The sequence below is a fragment of the Podarcis muralis genome, chromosome 5 (assembly GCF_964188315.1).
Source record: "Podarcis muralis chromosome 5, rPodMur119.hap1.1, whole genome shotgun sequence".
NCBI lineage: Eukaryota > Metazoa > Chordata > Lepidosauria > Squamata > Lacertidae > Podarcis > Podarcis muralis.
In genome coordinates, this window is record NC_135659.1 from 70,110,128 (window position 1) to 70,129,364 (window position 19,237).

The following is a 19,237-nucleotide window of genomic DNA, read 5'->3' on the forward strand; positions in this document are numbered from 1 at the left end:
CACAAGTAGCTTCCTCCTGTGTTTCCTCAAGTCACTGGGCTACGAAAAACAAGACACAAGAGTAGAGAAATTAGTTTAAAATAACAGTATGAAGGAGAAAGCAAACTCTTGATGCTGTAAAAGGCCTGCTACAACTTGGACTGAAGAGAACATCACAAGATTGTGGGCATCAACCAGGATAGACAAGGCCTCCTGAAGACAAACAAAACGGCATATAATTTTGTCATTGAAGTAAATACCTATGCACGATAAATAGAACCCAAGTGGAAATGCTAAAGACCAGAAGTCCTGCAGTCTGCACAAACGATATTCAGAAGCAACAAGACAATTCTAAGGAAAGCATATATAATCAAACAGCTGACCTGTCTATCTGCATTATCACCCCTCCTCTTGCCCTGCTTACCAGGGTCATGCTGCATATCCGATCAAGATCCTGAGCTGCACTGCGAGAGGTGAGCTTGGGAGTAGAGCGCCCACTGACAGGAGGAGATGAGCTGGCCAAGGATAAGGCAGTAAGGGAGGTGGGGATAGATGCTCTTTTGCGTAGCTGTGTTAGATTCAGGGCCTCCATGCTACCACTGGTGACACGGCTCTCCAACTGCTCAGCCCGCAGCTCAGTTGATTCTTTCTCCTCCTGGATCATTCTAAAGGAAAACAGGCATTTCAGCTCCGCTTGCAATGCATTTTAAAACATTTATTTAGACAAACACCACTTGGAATTCTTATCCGCTTACTCGTATTATGCAGAAAAATATAAAGGTATTCAATGGCTCCAACTCAGAACCATGTCACCCAGAGGGCAGCAATCTACCCCACTTCTCCTTGATGTGTTAGTTACCTCCATCTCCCCAAGGGCCTCCTCAAGACTTACTCCATGGTTTATGCATCTACATGACTCAACAAGCTATAGCAGAATTATTCAACCTGGGATCTCCAGATGTTGCTGAACTACAACTCCAGTCATCTCCCACCATCTTAGCCAATGGCTAGGGATTATGGGAGTTGCATCAGTGCTTTTTTCTGAGAGTATTCAAAGATATGCAGCACCTACACCGTTTTTCTGGAAGAAAAACACTGGTTAAAGGTGTGGCACTTACTGTAACAACTTCATGCTGAGTACTGTCACCTTTTATCTAGTAGAAAAGTACTGAGCTGCAGTACTGTATAACCTTGGGTACCCAAGACTGAAGAACTCTGAACTAGAACACAGCTTCTGATATTTCACTCACTATTTCTATTTCCTAACAACTGTTTTGCCGGGCTCTCAAGCTCATACTCTGTATCCCTTACATATGGATCACATTTGTAATACTTTCAAAATCCATAGGGCTAACAAACTAATATTTTTATTGCAAGTTAAGCTTGACCTCCATATGCTTCAATCCATAAGCTCCTTTGGCATATTTATTGACAAATGATAAATGCAAGGTAACTTGGGGTAGGATTCACCTAAGTAGTTCCATCAGTAGAAGTTCTTCATGAAGACTTCTGTTTGCGCAAGAGAGCTGTCCCCTCCTCTCCTCCCTTAGCACACACCCTGGCTTTTGGAGTGGAGTTGTGAGAACCCCCAGAACAGTGCATGTGGGAAGAGTGGAGGGGGGGCGTGTTCTGTCTGCCAAACATAGCTCAATGTTGAATTCTTCCCTTAAATTAGAAAATTAAAGCAGGAACTAGAAGCCACCCTGTTCCTATTTTAACACTTTGCAGAATCTAGGAAAAGATTTGATGGAAATCGCCAAGCTTCCTGCACATTAGTTTCCTTAAGCTTAAAAAATAAACAAAAAACTTCGCAGTTTCACTTGAAGGCATTAGAATCACAACAAAATGTTTTCTTTGGACTTGCAACTATGATGTTGAGTTGGGGACAGATGGAAGATTACTCATTTTTCTTTAATTAATATAGCAATGTTGAGTTTTCTTAGAGCATGGGAGAACTGGATGAGAATATGCTTCTATTTAGTACTACATTCAAACCAGTGCTGAGACAACATTAGCAACTAATCATGTGCCTCCATGTGGCTAGGTTACTCTGCAGCAACCAAACTTGGTTGTTTCAAGTCTTCATCTCCCTCCCAGGTTCAGCTCTTCCTCCCATCTTATTTTGTTAAGGTTTCCAGAGAGAATGCTACAAGGTATGTCTTCAGCCTTTATCGATTATGCAGGCTACTGTATCTTTTTTTTATTTCATCTATACAATGCTTTGAGATCTTCAGAAGGTTGAGATTAGAGATGACTGAAAGCAGTTCACTTTTTCTGAGAGGTAGTCCAAACAAAATTATTTAGATTTTTTTCAGAGTCACTGTGAAAATATAGATTCAAGTCAATATCAAGAGATAGACTGCTCCATTCCATACCTGATCTCCTCATTGATGGCATCAAGCTGTTCCTGCAGCATCATAGCAAGGGTCTGAGCATCAGAGTGACCGCTTGGAGACAGCATGTCCATGGAACTAAACACAGTCTCCCGATCATCCTCATCAACATCAGAGATCTCTGGGTCACTATCAAAGGTGTGAGATGTAGCGGCAAGGACCCCACCTGGCTGAGCAAGGTCCCAGTCCTGAATACATAAAACCACAAAATAACTCATGCAACCACCACCATGTTAAAACTCCAATAAGAAGGAGCCAAAGGGGAGAATGCCATTTCCCATAGCTGTACTCTGAAATGAAGGACCTTCATTTATCCTGGGCTATGGGTGATTTCACCTAGCCAACCTTGACAGAACTATGCTGAGACTAGAACTTATGGGAGTTTGGGTTTGTTCCTCTGAAAAGCTCCAACTTTTGAAAGGTATAGCAGCATCAGGAGGATTTAAGGAAATTATTTTGTGGATTAAGCAGCCTTCATTGGCATTCACTTGGCTGCAATAGAGCAAAGTGTAAATGGAAGGCCAGAGAAATGGCTAAGAGAAACATAGTTTCTTTTGTTTAATGCAGTCTGGGAATGGCTTGCTATAGCAGTGGAGTTGCCATATTTGATACAGGTCAGCAGCATGCCTTTAAATAACTGTGTAGAAAGACATTCAGTAGGCTTACTAAACCATCTCAAAGTAAGCAAGCAGCACCAGTATGTTGCTTTGTCTGGACCACATATTGTTAAAGCACAAAAACACAATTTATAGTCTGCCAGAACATCATGCAAAACATGGTTTTAAGTGTCAATAAAGCATTTTGATATACAATACACATAATGGTCTAGTACTTATACCTCAGCATAAATATGACAGTTTGCTCCCAAAAGAATAAGCAACTAATTTTTCTACAGTATCCATGTCTCTGCTATTAATTTCATAGTTGCCCATTCTCCAACTGTATTTCTGAGCTCCATACAGAGCTGTAAATTCATTACACTAAAGTAGTGTCTTCCCATATTTGGTTTACTATATGATGTAGGACTACAACTCCCATCATCTCTGACCATTGGAAATACTGGGCTGGGGTTGAAATTGAAGATCTAGAGATCCAAAGTTGAGGAAAGATGCACTAGAGCTTAACAAGAAAAGCCTTGTTCCCTATACTCTACAACTACGGTAATTGGTCCTTTGAACTATTTCAATAATACACTCACTAACTTGAGTTTCCTGATGGAAAAAAGGCAGATACTACATCTATCCACCCTTGAAACAAACAAACAAAATTCACCAAGGTGTTCACACTTTGACTTTTGCCTGTTTTAAATGGACTGAATTGAGCCACGTCCACTAAAACAAAACTTAAGTGAATTCAAGTTGCACTCAAGCTTGAAAGTGGGCCTTAAAGGGATGATATGCAACACATTCTCATTCTTCTCAACATGTAGCTACATCTATAGTATTCAAGCAAGTCCTGTGGCTTCTAAGTGTAATTACTGTATAACAATACAAGCATACGCTCAAACTAAGCAGTAAGGCATAAGGCTTCTTTCTTGCCCAGATTTCACAGCATAGCAAAGACCTTTGAAACTTCATCTCACCATCCTCTGCAGAAGCCCATCAAATAAGTACTATCCTGGCCACCATCCAGTGGCCTTTCTGCACAACAGGGAGTCTCTTTCCTTCAGAAGGGGTTTAGGTCTGCAGCTGTTACTGCCGAGTGAAAGGCCAAAGCCCCTCGTTTAAAGGCGCAGGACAGCTGCTGCAGCTGCTGCCATCACAAAGGTTTTGTGATATGCTCCAAGATACAGGCGTAACTGGAGCTGCCCGCTAAAGATTAGCTGGAGCAAGGCAAACATCAGGAGCTTTACCTTGGAGGGGTCTTCCCGCAGAGCTGTAAATCGGCTCTTTGGTGCCCGGTGAAGACTGGAAGGTGTTCCAAAGGGCTCGGCTGGTGCATGGACAATAGTACTCAGGGGATACCTGAGGTCTGGAGTGCTTCCAACAAGCGACCTACAAAAAAAAATAAAGAGCGGGAGAGGAGAAAAGTCCTAAGTAAATAAAAATAGCATAATTTAGTTTTGTTTAATGGGGATAATCCATAATAAATAGTTTTAATATTTTTTACTTGTTTTTTTAACCACCAGGCTAAAAATAGATCGTAATTTCAGATACTGACAGTATAATACAACACACACTGAGAAACACAGTATGCTATCATTGTCTCACAGCCAAAAATATTCAACTAAACGTAAGTCTGGAAAAACAGGAAGTCCATACAAGGATGAACAGTGAATGTAGTTTTGGATAACTGAGATTCAGACAGCAATGTGGGTCCATAGCCAGTACCAGGGAAGTCCAAACTGGGTGGGGAACAGGGTACAGTTCTGGTCAACACAGGTCCATCCCTTGGTAAATGAAACACCTTGAATTTAGTAGTTCTACTTTTAAAGAAAACCAGTGACCTTCCCTCAGTAAAATCAGGAAAGCAAGCTATTCAGTAGCACTCTGATTCAACAAGATGACACTGGTGCTGCATGAGTGTTTCCCAATGGTGAAAAGAACATTCCAGGAGTTCATTTTTTTACAAAGCCATTTCTGAACTAGAGAGGAGAGGGGGTTGCGGGCTAACCCCTCCCACACTCCACTCGCGGGGGCTGGCCTTTTGCCCCCGCGAGAACAGGGGAATCCCCGGGCGTGCCTGCAACCCTGCCCGCCAACCGGCGGGCCGGGGAGGCATGGCCTAGCCCATTTAAGGCCAGGAACGACCGGGGACCGCCCTCTTTGCCCCGTGCCAGCTGACCGGTTTTCCCATCCCACCCACCCTTTAGGCTTAGCTAGGTATGACCTTGCTATGGACTCCGGTTGGTCGCTGAAAGGGGCCTGGTAGGAATTTTTCCAACTTGGCGCACTTCCAGCCTTTTGGTTTTTTCGCCTACCTCGTAGCAAACGTCACAACTTCCTCGGTATTGGCGGTTAGGCATTGGCAGGGGTAATTGTTATGCAAATGAGGGGGGAAGGAAGCGCCATCACCTTCCCCCAATGAAAAGGGGTAGTCCGGTAGAGGACTCTGGGGGGCGTTGCCTTGTCCGAAACCTAGGGAGGTAAGGGCCTCCGGCACGCCCCCGAGAGGTGACACCCGTGGGATCCTAGTTGGCGTACTTCAACAGGACCCCCACGGCTTGTGGATAACCCTTCCTGGTCTCCATGCCAGGTAGTCGATAGGAGCCAATGCCTAAGACCAATACCTTTCAATTCTGTAATCAATAAAGTTGTGGCCTTTTTATGCCCATAAACCTTAAATAACGTGTCCCGTGTCTTTATTTCACATGGGGGAGGGGGACTTGCCACGCAATGCTTTTTACTCTATAACAAAATAATTTAAAGTAGTCACAAGAAGCTTAAAACAATAAAAGTACAAATGCCACAACAGACTTTAAATAGCAATCACTAAGTTGGGGTTAGAGTGCTGCCAGTCATCAGTCAAGGAAGGAAAACTCCATTTCCTCCAAATAGATGATCAGTGGCATTCAAGATCTTGCTCCAGAATCTATTCATTGCTGGGAAACACATGTGCAACACCCATTTCCATGTCCCTTCTTGTTGGACAGAGGCCAATACATATAGCTAAACAAGCACTTAAGAGTGCAGGATGTGACAATCCAAACTTTGAAGAACTTGACCCTGAATATTAAAGAAGCATTCCGTTGATTAGCAAGTAATAAGCAGCTCATAATTTTTTACTTAAAGTTTAATGCAAGCCCACCAGGTCAATTGAAAGAGTATTAAGTTTCAGTTCTTTAGAAGCAAGCTTGAAATGCAGGGTCTCTTATTAAAGTACATGTGTGTGACAGTGCACACACACACTTTTGAAATTTAAAATCATACTCGAGTAATATTTTAAATGTTTATATGCCAAGCTTATCACATGCCACACCAGGCTCACATACAGGCTACCAAGCCATCTCTCATCACACTGGCTGAGCCTAAGAGCCTCATTTCAGTCTGGAGAGAAGGAGATCAAAGTGAAAGTGACAGCTGAGATCCCCAGTGGGTGCAGCACTTTCCAGCCCTATCATTTGAGCACTCCAGTGTTCCAGGATATCTGGGGGTGAGGGAGAATCCAGCACAATTATCTGCCTCTGAAATACAAAGACACATCCTGTAGCAAAACCTACAGAGTCAGTTTCAGTCCCATCTACCCTTCCATTCACCCTTTGGCTCAAAAAGACTGTTATGGTTTATTTTGCAGCATATCCCTAAACAAGAAGTTATTCTAGATTGCTAAGGTTAATAGCAGAATATGAAAATCATCATTGAAACCCCAGGTATTCAAACAATGGTGTTTGAAGAAGTTAGAGGCCTGTGAGAAACCATGGGGGGGGGGGGAGAAATCATTGTAAAATCCCCTCATAGTACAATACATGTAATGTAAGACTGCAGACCCCTGTGGCTAAATGAATAATTTACAGAGTGTATGGAACCTGAACACAAAAACGGACCATTAGTAGGAACATATTCAAGAGTAATTGATGTGAGAAGGCGAAAGACAATAGCGTTTCCCTTTTCCCCTTCAAACTCCAGTATCTATAGTACATGCACCTTCTTGTTCTGCTTGGAGACACCAGTAGGGGGACATAGTATCCACCTCTGCAAAGCAGGGGAAAGAAAAACCTGTCAGGTGTTCCTTAAACTAGGCATGATTCAGACAAAAGAGGCTGAATTCAATCCATAATGGCTGAACAGTGTAGAGAATTCAGGCTGCAATCCTACACAATATTTACCTGGAAGCAAGCCCCAATTACCTCAGTGGGGCTTACTTCTGAATAGATATGCAAAGGATTATGCTGTCAGGGATCTGTCAATAGGCTGTTTGAACAAGCAATGATAAGTGTACATGGAAGGGATATCATCTCTTTTCTTCCAGTGAAGAGACTGCCACAAGTGATGGATTAGGAGTGAAGTGACATGATTTCATATTTCATATTTCATCTTACTTTTCTTCCTTATCTCATAAAAAAGCAGAACATGTCATTATATATGTACATAACAACCACATACTCAACTATGTCTGTATGCCTCTTATTACCAGAAACTGTGATCAGACAACACAGCACATTACAGGGCTTGGGGTTTTTCTCTGAAGATTACAGTTTCACAGATTACGGATTACAAGGGTTATCAAGACTCGGCACGACAGTTCCAATGGCTTCCCTTTACAATACGGGTTCAACTTTCTTTTCTCACCATCATCCCATTTTTTCCTAGCTTGTAAGTCAATTTGCATGAATAGTCATGGTTAAACACAGCTCTCGCATCAGTAATGCTGATTTGATAATTCCACAGTCAAACTACTTTAAAAACGGGTTACATACTAGCAGGGTAAATGTGGGCTGAACTGCAACAATGTGTTCACTGTAGCAATCACATGACTGTCAAAGACAGGACAAATTCCATTCAGAGCTGCATTATTCCAAATCATACCAATAGTCCATCTAGCCCAATACTACTTTATCTTCAGCATCTCAGGAAGAGTTCTCTCAACAGCTTGCTTATTGGAGAATCTTTAATTGGACATGCCAAGGATGGAAGGAGCCATGGGCCACCACAAAAGGTGCAGAGTGTCTACTAAGAGCAGGATTAGCACAATGGCGTAGACAACCTACTAAAGGTTACTGTGCCCACTAAACCTATTAAAGGTTGCAATCAAAAGACAATACCTGAGGATCAATATTTATTTTAGATTCAATCACAGAGGCTTAAGACAGGTAAACATTTAAGACCACAATGTACTGACTAAATACATTAGTCAGCAAGATAATCAGGTACAAAATGAAACACACCAAAGTTCCCTGTTAAAAATACAGGTTTGAATTTCACCCTGTTTTATAAACTGAAGTACTATCAACATATGAAACATGTAACGTGTGAAGAGAACAGATGCCCATTGGAGAGGTCATCCTTCCTATTTACCAGTGAGGCTCCAAAACAGAAGCAAAACGTTGGTAGCTAGAGCACTGCAGGTGCTTGCTGTCTTATCTATTTTGCTGGCCTGTTGTGTAATTGCACCCTCTACTGGATCACACAGTGATAGCAAAGAGTCAGATTTTGCTTTCAGATAAATTTTATTAGGCCAGTTCAGCATTTGAAGAGGCAGAAGATAGTGGGAAAGCTTCTTTTGCGTTATTTGCAAGAAGGACTTGCAACAAAACATAGCAGTCTGCAGTGTTCCTGTTTGGATCTCCAGGATGCCCAACAGCATGAGTCTTTTAATCTCAGGTTGCAGGTTTGAGCCAGATGTCAGGCAAAGGATTCCTGCATTGCAGGCAGTTGTACTAGATTACCCTCAGGGTCCCATCCAATTCTACAGTTCTATTCTATTAACTGTGCAGCTAAAACCCAATTGGACCACCAGAAATCAGGCTCTGCTATGATACAACCATCAGGTATGCAGAAGACCTATGTTTTAGTTGCCATTAAGATGAAAACAATTTGTGACGCAGCCACTTGGGCTCTGGTAGCCCTTTAATTTCAGCAGCATCTTTCAAAGTTACAGAGGCCAAAACTAAAATTTTGCCAAGAACATTTTTACAAGTTTCAGTAAATGCAGCCCACCTGATTACACATTCTGCCTCAATGTGAAGAACTCTGGGATGTGAGAAACATCAATGAAAAGTCTGCAGATACCAGCAACACAGGCTGAGGCATTGGTTCAGAGAGACAACCCCCCTCCCATCAGTATGTGGGGTCATTCGTTTGTGTTTGTTTTATTATGTATTTTGTATTTTTCTGTTATGAACTGGCCTGGGATCTTCAGATGAAGGGAGGTATACAAATTTAATAAATGATTAGGATGATGATGATGACAACAACAACAACAACAACCAATTGTCACAGAGGTATTTGCCATGAAAAATAAATAATATTCTCACCTTGTATGTACACTGTCAAGAAAAGATCCACTTCTTGTCTTTAACTGGTCAATTTCTAATCTCAATTTGTCAATTTCATCTGACAGCCTTCTCTGTTCACAACAAAATAAGAAATAGTTTCTCTATAGCCAATACAACTATGGTAACACATACATTTCATACCATCTGTGAATTCAAAAGTCATGCAGCAATTGTAGATTATCATGCTGAAGGGAGAGCAGGGGAGAATAAGGCGACAAAGAGGCAGGGAAGAGGGTGCGGGAAAAGCAGGCACTTATTGGTTGTTGGCTGTTACATGCAGCAAGTGAATGCTACTAGGACACTAATTGTATTCCTGTTGTTGCTCAGAGAATGTAGTTGGTCATGCTAGCAAACAGCAAGAAATCTATAGCTGTAGATAGAAGTGACCAAAAAGCCAAGGCTGATCCTAAAAATCATTGAATGCAAGCCTCAATACCATAAACAAGAAGATCATGCAATATAGTGCAATTTTTGTCCACATATTAAAGGTAGGGGAGTGAAGTAATCCTGCTACATCCATACAAAGGGTTAATGCGCCCTGCCAGCAAAGCTACACAAGAACTTTGGCGAGGGCAATGGGGTTGGAAAGGTCTCCAGTTAAAATGTTGAAATGACACTAGACAGGACTCCAAAGGGAGTTATTTGCAGTTTACTTTACTACCTTTTAGCTAAGATCCTATCCCTACTAAAATTCTGCCCCAAATGCAGTGTTTGTGGGCAGAACAGAACCACTTCAGTCCTCTATGAGGACATCCTGCTCACTGGAAATGAACAGAGTTTGATCAGCTTCTCTTCTAAAAGAGGACCCAGCAGGGAAGCAAAAAACTATTTATAGAGATCTATAAAACTATTTATAGTGATCATGATACAATCATTTGACAGTTTCTAATCATGCAATTTCAAGGCAACAAAAATGCACTTAACAAATATATTTGCCACTCCTTTCACAGTTCCCTGGAGTGGCATTTACCTTGTCATGCTGCTGCTCCTCTATTTGTTTTTGGGTATTTTCCAGTTCTTGTAATAATGTGTTCTTAAAAAGCAAAGGTGAGTAATTACAAGAGAGAGAAAGGGTGCTTCAAATTTGACTTAAAATTGGAGCTCTTGGAAAACAAATCCACTTCCCCAAATGATCAAACTTTTTGCGGTAAGGAATATGAAGGAAAAATGCACTGGAAAGTGTGGGTTAACACTTTCTTGATGCAATTCACCTAATCTTCCCACAAACAAATCAGACTGAACACTCATTAAGAAACCAACGTTGTCTCATCTCTCCACAAACCAATCAGGCTGAATGCTCATTTAGCAAGGGACCAAAGATATAGGTCTCTAAGTAAAGATGTTCAAGTGGCTTTCTGGAGAACTCTGAGTATTGAGATTGAAAGCCATATATCAGAACAGACATCTGCATTGTCCAATAGATAATTGTAGAAGTGATCCCTCCACAAGAGTTCACATGAGCCTCTAGGGAGGATGCCAAAAATTAACTTCCAAAGGCAGCAGTGTGCCAATTTACAAAACAAATTAAGCACTTAATATTTTTATTAGCATTCATAAAGGCAAATGGTATTGGGGAACCTACAAGGCTACTTAGATTTGACAGTGACAAATCTGAACCAATGAAAGTTCTTTATGCCAAGTTTCTAAACTTGAGACCAGTAGAACAGGAGGGGTTCCCAGATGGTCAAACAATTAGGATTTCAGCCCACAGCATTACTCCCTAAACTCACATAAAATCACTTACACCTGGATGCAGAGCATGCAAAATGCTATTATTATTATTCTTCAGCACCAGTAGAAATGAGATAATGGAAGAGGTAATGACCCATTGGTGCCCTAAATTCTGGGCTCATTAGCTACAGAGGAAGTATTTGCTATAAATGGCACTGAGTGCTATCCTTGTTGATAGGAAGAAAAGCTGGCTCCCATAGAGCAGATCACTACATGGTGGATCTTTTTGCAATTCAGAGAGGAGATGAACTCAGTCTAAATGGTTGCTTTGTGTGCTACCTAACCATACACCTAGCTGCTTGTATGGGAGTTTCCTCTGTTCCCTTTTCCATGCGGGGAGGGGGGGAGAAAGAGAATAAGTGTATCCTTAAAAAAAATATGAAGAGGTGTGAGTCAGATCCAGAGCCGTCTTTCCCATACGGCTTAGTGGTGCGTTGTGCCAGGGCGCCGGCCTCTCAGGGGCGCCCCAGTCAGTGGGGGAGCTGTGCAGCTTTGCCAGCAGCCTCCCCTTTCCCTGCATGCCCGCCAGCTGCGCCCCGTCAACCATATGGCTGGTGGGCGTGCAGCCTGCCTCCCAGGCCTCCGCGGGAGGAGAGCGATCCCTGCAGAGGCTTAGGATGGAAGCTGCGCCCCACTAGCTATATGGCTGGCGGCCGCACAGCTTCCCTCCCATTGCTCTCCCGCAGCGGCATGGGGGAGAGTTGCACACCCCTTCCATGGCTGGCAATGCGCAGCTTCGCACCCCCCACACTATCCATGGTTAATTTGGGGGCGCTGAACGGATATTTGCACCCCGGCACCACATCTGCTAAAGACGGCCCTGGTCAGGTCTCTATCATAATGGCAACATAGCAGAGCTAGGGCTGAAAATGGGTAGGCTTCAAAACTGCATTCCACCCCTGAAAATGTACTGTACTGAAGAAGACCCTGTCTTTCCCTAGCAGATTTCAGCCAGGCAATTGTGCCTCACTGACTGCTGTTTATGGCCCCCGGTTGTGCAATTTGGAACCTGTCACACCCCAAGAGCTAAACAACTCTAGTTACAGGAGAACTGAGACAATTGAAGCTAGCATTCAAAATGCATAGGTGTTCTAATCAGGTCCATGGATTGTAAATGCATAGAGGAATACTTTTGATAGCCCTTGAGCAGAGCTTGTCAAAGTCACTAATGTCTGAATATCCAGCACAACAGTCATTTTAAAAAAACAAACCACCCTTTGAGATGGAATGACTAACACCGGGGTCATCAACCCAGCACCTGCAGGCACCGTAACATCTGGAAACGATTTTGCTGGTGCTCCTGGACAGGTGCCCCACATTCTGAGCTTTTATTTATTTATTCATTTTTAGGTAAGTATCAACCCCTCCTGGACAGAAAGTTATGGGGCAAAATGTGCAGGTACCTACGAATTGAACTCTGTGAAATGAGAGTGGTGTTGCTATCTTCTGTATTTTTCTAGTACTGAGAATTGCTCCTTGTTGCTATTAGACAGCAACAGCATCAGTGTGTGCATATATAAAATAAATATTGTGTGAACTCCACAATCAAAACCAATACTACAGAGCTGACTTTCTATGATAAGCATAAGGTTGTCCAGAGTGGCTGTCTCTGTTATGCCACTCTTCATGGCATCCATTTTGCATTATGCCACACCACCCACAGAAGGCAAGTTTTGACTGGTGCCTCCAGAACACTCTCAAAATTCTAAATGTGCCTGTGGGTACAAAAAGGTTTGCAACCCCTGGCCTAACACAATCAGAGCTCAACAGACAACTAGACCAAACGAAGATTATTTTCTTTATGACATTCTTTTTATCACATTTTTGGCATGTGCAATGCAGCTGATCATCATTGCATTCTAAGTACATAATAATTAGAAGAGAAAGGAGTGATTGATTCTTACGGAGATTATTCTCATTGAAGTTGGCCCACTGAAGATCCAACTTCACACAGTATAGATATTACAATTGCTACACACTAGCAGAAGGAAAAGAAAGTGGTAGGGACACTTAAGACGGTTCAGCTGAGGTATGAGGTAGGAAGTGAATTGATATCTGTGCCATCCAAATTACTAACAAATATTTATAGACCCTTTGCCATTACAGCAGTATTGATCTCAAAAGTACAGGCTAGACTGCCCCTTCAAAACCATGCACATGAGGTAATAATTTGGCACAGTAAAGTAACAAAAACATTTTAAAAATCTCCCCCCCCCCATCCAACCAATTACCCATCCATCCTCAATGAACAATGGCTTTTTGATACCACTACAAATATTTAGATGCCAATACATGAAGATGTAGGTAGCTGAGACTTGATCTCACACAAGAGCATCCTAAAACCCAAAATTTTGTTCCACATTTATTGCAGCAGCCAGTTAAATTGTACCAACAAATCATTCAAGAAGCCATCAGTGCAATCCTCTATCCCTTAGAATTAGTTAGAATACACTAAGCCCAAAGGAAGATGCAAAGGGACCAGCAGAGCCCAAGGCAACAAAGAAGGAGGCCTTCTCTGCAAAACCAGTCTCTAAGATCCTCTACTTGTGGCTTCCAGTTAGCTAAGCCAAGCCAACCCATGGACCCCCTACTTATGAAATTTTTGTTATCTCTATGGTAGTTTTTGTTACACATGAGTAGTGTCACAGACCCTCTGGATGGGTTATGCGGACCCCTTGGGGTCAGCAACCACCAATTGGGAACCACTGCTCTACTCTATAGCAAAAGTATTTTGCTAGCATTCATTTTAAAAAGAAGCTTGGGCCTGGCTCAATATTTGGAATTAATTGATCAAGAATAGCTATGATCTTAGTTTCTTTTTAGGATGGCCCCAACATTCCAGTCAAATCCTGACTGTCAGCAAAATTATCTTTTCGATCTTAAACATACCATGGCAAAAAAGCCAGTTGTGTATGACACCCATAGAGCTAATTTTATGAGGTGTCTAATACATACATACCTTCTCTTCAAGGGCTGCCATCCGTTCTTTCAAATGAAGCTGAAGCCGCTCATTGGACTCACTCAGCAGTCTATCCACAGTATCAGACAACCGCTTGTTGTGTTCCTCATTCATTTTCTCCCTCTGACGGGCCTGTTTAGGAGTTAAGGGGGGAATCATGATCAACCAAGTAATTCAAAGAGGATTTGCCTTGAAATCGCTGTAAAATTAGCCCTAATCATTGAAGAATCTCCTCCAAAATAACCTTCTTTCTAACAACCTAATGTAGTAAAGTTTTCACAAGTGTACTATGTCCACCATATTGATTGAAAGATTTGAGAATCCACTTTCCAAACTGTTATTGGTTCCACTACATCAGCTTATACCAGTGGGGAGCCCAGTTCCTATGAATATTATTTACACTGCAAATTACGAAATGATTTTATATCATTCAGTGGTACAGATTTATTCTTGTGTACAATAATGACAAAAAAAAACCCTTTCCTTGCAACTATTTTACTATTGTGAAACTGCTTGCTGAAATTAGTATTAAAACTTTGAAATGGCAACCCAAAACAAAATAAATGTTTTGTTAGTATACATTATAGGGCTATCAGGAAGGAAGAGGAACAGATTTTGGTAGGAGTGAAATTATAAGAAGTCCCATTTTATTTCAGAACTTGGATTGAATTCAGAAGTGCTGACCACCATCTGTGATACGATTGTTCCACTAAGCAGAACTGAATTATAAAGGAGTTTCCTGTGTGCCTGGGTGTCACAACTTTAACCATGCCATCAAAACTCAACCTTAAAGAAGCAGGCTGTAACAGCATAGTCAAAGACTTGCAGCAACCATGTGATGCAACACTTGTGGAAAAAACACTGAAATCCTAGTAGCAAATGTAGAAGCTAACTCCAAATCATCTTTCTCCCTCCCACAACAGGATCCTGACCTAAACTGTGGTGCTGTAAATAAGGTGTTAAAAATGATAAAAAGCAGTGCTATATACTCTACAGAAATCAACCTACCCTTGCTAGTTCTTGGTTCTTCTCCTCCAACTGAGTCTCCAGCTGCCGCAGTCGCTCTTCAATACTGCCATGCCTTTCTTCTGCCTACACAGAACAAGACGGTCCCAAAGGAATGAGCAATTCTTACAAGCTCTGGGAATTGGGATAGGGAGCGGGGATAAGAGATACCTGTTCTTACATAAGAACATACTGACACAGCAATCAGGCAGAGTGCAGTACTACCCAAAAATATAGGAATGTGACCATAGTGGATTTGTTCTCATGAGATATTTGGGTGGGTGTTAAACATAAGCTGAGGGATGCTGGGAAAGGTCTCTCTCAAGCACTAGCACATTAATACACTGGAGATTCTTACTGAGCTCAGCTCTAAAATAACCTTGCATCAAGCTAAGCTGGAGGAAGTGCCATATGGGCCTTCTGAATCTTGCTGTACAAACTTCACAGCAACTTCCTGGTCCATATCACTCCTCGCAATGCCTATTTCATTTAACAGCTGCACAATTAGTTTAACAGAGATTTATGCTCCTGTCCCATTTTTTTAATGCCTGTATAAAGGTAGCAATCACTGAGGTAAAAGACTCAGGAATGGTAAATGGACCTCAAGCACTTGTTCAAGTTTGCCTAGCCCAATGCAGTGCTTGGCTTCTTGGTTGAAAAGAATGCACTTTAGGTCATTCTTGAGAAGCAAGCCCTGCCTTCAGATTCTGGGTGCCTAAAACATACCTATTAAAAACGCAGCATGACCTGCTAGAACAAACAAAACCCTCCTTAGGAGAGGTCACCATCCAAAGAGGTGGCTCATGATAGACAGCTACTGCAGAAGAGACAATACAGAGCAGGAAGGGAAAAGTAATACTTGTAACATGAATTATAAAGCTCCTCTTTCTTCCACCTTTCTCCTCCATCCCAGGAAAGTTCTAAGTTCTGGAGAAACACTAAACCCTTTCTGTACCCTGGGCTTTGAAGCCAGCTTCTGGTTGCGTACTTACCTTGGTGAGTGCTGCTATCCTTTGGGCCAGCTCAGCTTCCACCTCAGGCAGCGTCTCAGCTTTCCTCATTGTCTGCTGCAGTTTCTGCTCTGCCAGTTCGAGAAGCTCCTGGAGATGCCGTGCTTTCTCCTCACACTGTAGAACAATGCAGAATGGCAGTCATGAAAAAGGGGGTGACCAAACACAGCTTCAGCCTACATCCGTTCCTGGACAGGAATGGTCTGGTTACAGTAGTCCATACTCTAGTAAGTTACTCACAGGCTTACTGTAACAAGTTGTACATGGGGGCTGTCCTTAAAGCTGACCAAAGCTTCAACTAGTGCAGAATGTGCTTGCCAGAATGTTAATGGGCATTGACTAAGGGGATGCTATTGCACCAATTCCAAGAGAACAACTTGGGCTGCCTATTTGCTTCTTGCCTCAAATAAATGTGTTGGTTTTTATCTTTAAAACTTTAAAAGTTTTTCTTTTCTTCCTATATAGCTTGCCTGTATCTTAAGATCTTCTTAAAGTACTTTCTACACACAAGTGTGTCAACCAAGCTAAGCCTTTTCCGTCATGGCACCCCAACTGTCGCACCCTCAACACAGAGATACAACTGGTGCAAACTTATTGGTGTCAAGTGAAAACGTTTCTGTTTCCCCAGGCATTTTATTTGTGTATTTTGACTGTATGTTATTGTTTTTCATTTCATGGTTGCACTTTTGGTTGTATGACCTTTTTGGCCTTATACTGTACACCATGCTGATACCTACTTGCAGTTGATTAGTATTAAAATCATCTAAAAATTAAAAATTATATATATATATATATATATATATATATGCAGGTTTTGGTGTCCTCGGGTGTCTTCCCGTGTAAAAGTTGGGGTGTCTAGGCGACGTTTCGACGAGGTCTCACTCGTCATCTTCAGGCTGGTGCTTTCGGCTTCTTGTTACTGGAACAGAGCAGGATCTCAGTGTTTGAGTTCCTATAAATACTGTTGAGGAGGTGTGGTGTATAGCCTCCAATGTTCTGGGCCGAGAGGAAGTTCCCAGGCTAGTGTGCCTTTTCTTCTTTTGTTCCTTAATTGCTTGAGGGATATCTTGAGTGATTTCTTGAGTGATATCCTGAGTACCACTTAGGTGGGTCATTAGGTGTGGATTAGTTGCTAAAGCCTTTGTGTCTTGACCTCTTGAACTTTGTGAAGAGTTTTTCTGAGAAGATGGCTGTACTGCACTTAGTTGTGCTCTGGCTTGGCTTCGTGTATAGGGGCGAGCTGTGGTTTTGTGGCCTGTGCCAGCCAGATCTGTGTAGGGATTGTAGGGGGGTGCAGCATCCGGAGGTGCCACCATGGTTTGGCTACTGGAAGGTGTCTGTAATTTATCTGTGGAGAGGGTCTGGGTTTGGGTCTGGTGTGGTTGATTGGTGATGGCGTTCTGTGTGCCTCTGGATCTGGTGTCAGTTTTTGTGGGGAGGGCTAATTTCCAGATGTCTGGCAAGCGGGATGTGTCGTCACGCTTGTTCATGTTGTGAGGGTGTTTCTCTATCTCGATGGCTTCCATGATTATTCTCTTGTGGTGATGTTCCATGTTAGAGAGCAATTTGGAATCTGCAAAATTAATTTCGTGTCCTGTTTCTTTCATGTGTTGGAAAAGAGAGGAAGTTTTTTCTTCTTTTTTGACGGCATTCTTGTGTTCTGCGATACGTGCATTTATTCGTCTGTTTGTTTGTCCAATGTACGTGGCTGGGCAGACTTTGCAGGGTATTTCATAGACCCCTTGGTTTTCCAACTGGATTTTATCCTTGGTTTTCCAGTTGGAAAACCAAGGGGTCTATGAAATACCCTGCAAAGTCTGCCCAGCCACGTACATTGGACAAACAAACAGACGAATAAATGCACGTATCGCAGAACACAAGAATGCCGTCAAAAAAGAAGAAAAAACTTCCTCTCTTTTCCAACACATGAAAGAAACAGGACACGAAATTAATTTTGCAGATTCCAAATTGCTCTCTAACATGGAACATCACCACAAGAGAATAATCATGGAAGCCATCGAGATAGAGAAACACCCTCACAACATGAACAAGCGTGGCGACACATCCCGCTTGCCAGACATCTGGAAATTAGCCCTCCCCACAAAAACTGACACCAGATCCAGAGGCACACAGAACGCCATCACCAATCAACCACACCAGACCCAAACCCAGACCCTCTCCACAGATAAATTACAGACACCTTCCAGTAGCCAAACCATGGTGGCACCTCCGGATGCTGCACCCCCCTACAATCCCTACACAGATCTGGCTGGCACAGGCCACAAAACCACAGCTCGCCCCTATACACGAAGCCAAGCCAGAGCACAACTAAGTGCAGTACAGCCATCTTCTCAGAAAAACTCTTCACAAAGTTCAAGAGGTCAAGACACAAAGGCTTTAGCAACTAATCCACACCTAATGACCCACCTAAGTGGTACTCAGGATATCACTCAAGAAATCACTCAAGATATCCCTCAAGCAATTAAGGAACAAAAGAAGAAAAGGCACACTAGCCTGGGAACTTCCTCTCGGCCCAGAACATTGGAGGCTATACACCACACCTCCTCAACAGTATTTATAGGAACTCAAACACTGAGATCCTGCTCTGTTCCAGTAACAAGAAGCCGAAAGCACCAGCCTGAAGATGACGAGTGAGACCTCGTCGAAACGTCGCCTAGACACCCCAACTTTTACACGGGAAGACACCCGAGGACACCAAAACCTGCATTCCTATACCCGTGAAAATCTACGAAAGCAAATATATATATATATATATATATATATATATATATATATATATATTCAAGAGAGTCAAAGGAGGGTCTTGAAGTACCTATGACTGTAGCCACACTTGCCCTTGACTCAGAGGAAGGAAGCTGGCTTTTCAGATGGCATGCCATTAAAGCCTGTTACCTGGCGATGGAGAGACTCTTTATTGGCCAGCTCATTCTCTAGTTTATCATTGAGGTCATGAATGGAGGTGGCTTCTCTTTGGGCTGCCAAATAGCGCTTCTCCAAGGTGGTGATCCTCTCCTCCATGTCTTCTTTCTGTGCCAAAGCCTGGTAGGATGAGCCATGAAGAAAGTCACGAACTTTATGGTTGTATGGCCCTCATGATGATAGAAAAATCTACCTGAACCACAGCATGAGAAGGGCTTGTTATGACTATTGAGGTACTACACTGAAGCTCAAAATGCAAACTCTCTCCACATTAATAAGCCGGCCC

The 19,237-nt window shown here is 42.5% G+C and overlaps 1 protein-coding gene across 9 annotated transcripts in view; it reads right to left on the minus strand.

Annotated features, from left to right (window-relative positions):
• Window positions 1-19,237, minus strand: part of PPFIA4 (PPFI scaffold protein A4) — a 108,458-nt gene that overhangs the window by 28,899 nt on the left and 60,322 nt on the right. For 6 of the 9 annotated variants that reach the window (XM_077929124.1, XM_028734701.2, XM_077929123.1 and 3 more), the window contains 10 exons: window positions 18,925-19,071; window positions 15,994-16,128; window positions 15,005-15,088; window positions 13,997-14,128; window positions 10,277-10,339; window positions 9,286-9,377; window positions 4,225-4,366; window positions 2,355-2,560; window positions 404-644; window positions 4-39 (listed from right to left, as the gene is read on the minus strand). In XM_077929124.1, the coding sequence (XP_077785250.1) occupies window positions 4-39; window positions 404-644; window positions 2,355-2,560; window positions 4,225-4,366; window positions 9,286-9,377; window positions 10,277-10,339; window positions 13,997-14,128; window positions 15,005-15,088; window positions 15,994-16,128; window positions 18,925-19,071 (1,278 nt within the window). The remainder of the gene's footprint in view (window positions 1-3; window positions 40-403; window positions 645-2,354; window positions 2,561-4,224; window positions 4,367-9,285; window positions 9,378-10,276; window positions 10,340-13,996; window positions 14,129-15,004; window positions 15,089-15,993; window positions 16,129-18,924; window positions 19,072-19,237) is intronic. The other 3 variants (XM_077929126.1, XM_077929125.1, XM_028734702.2) reach the window with 1 other exon arrangement.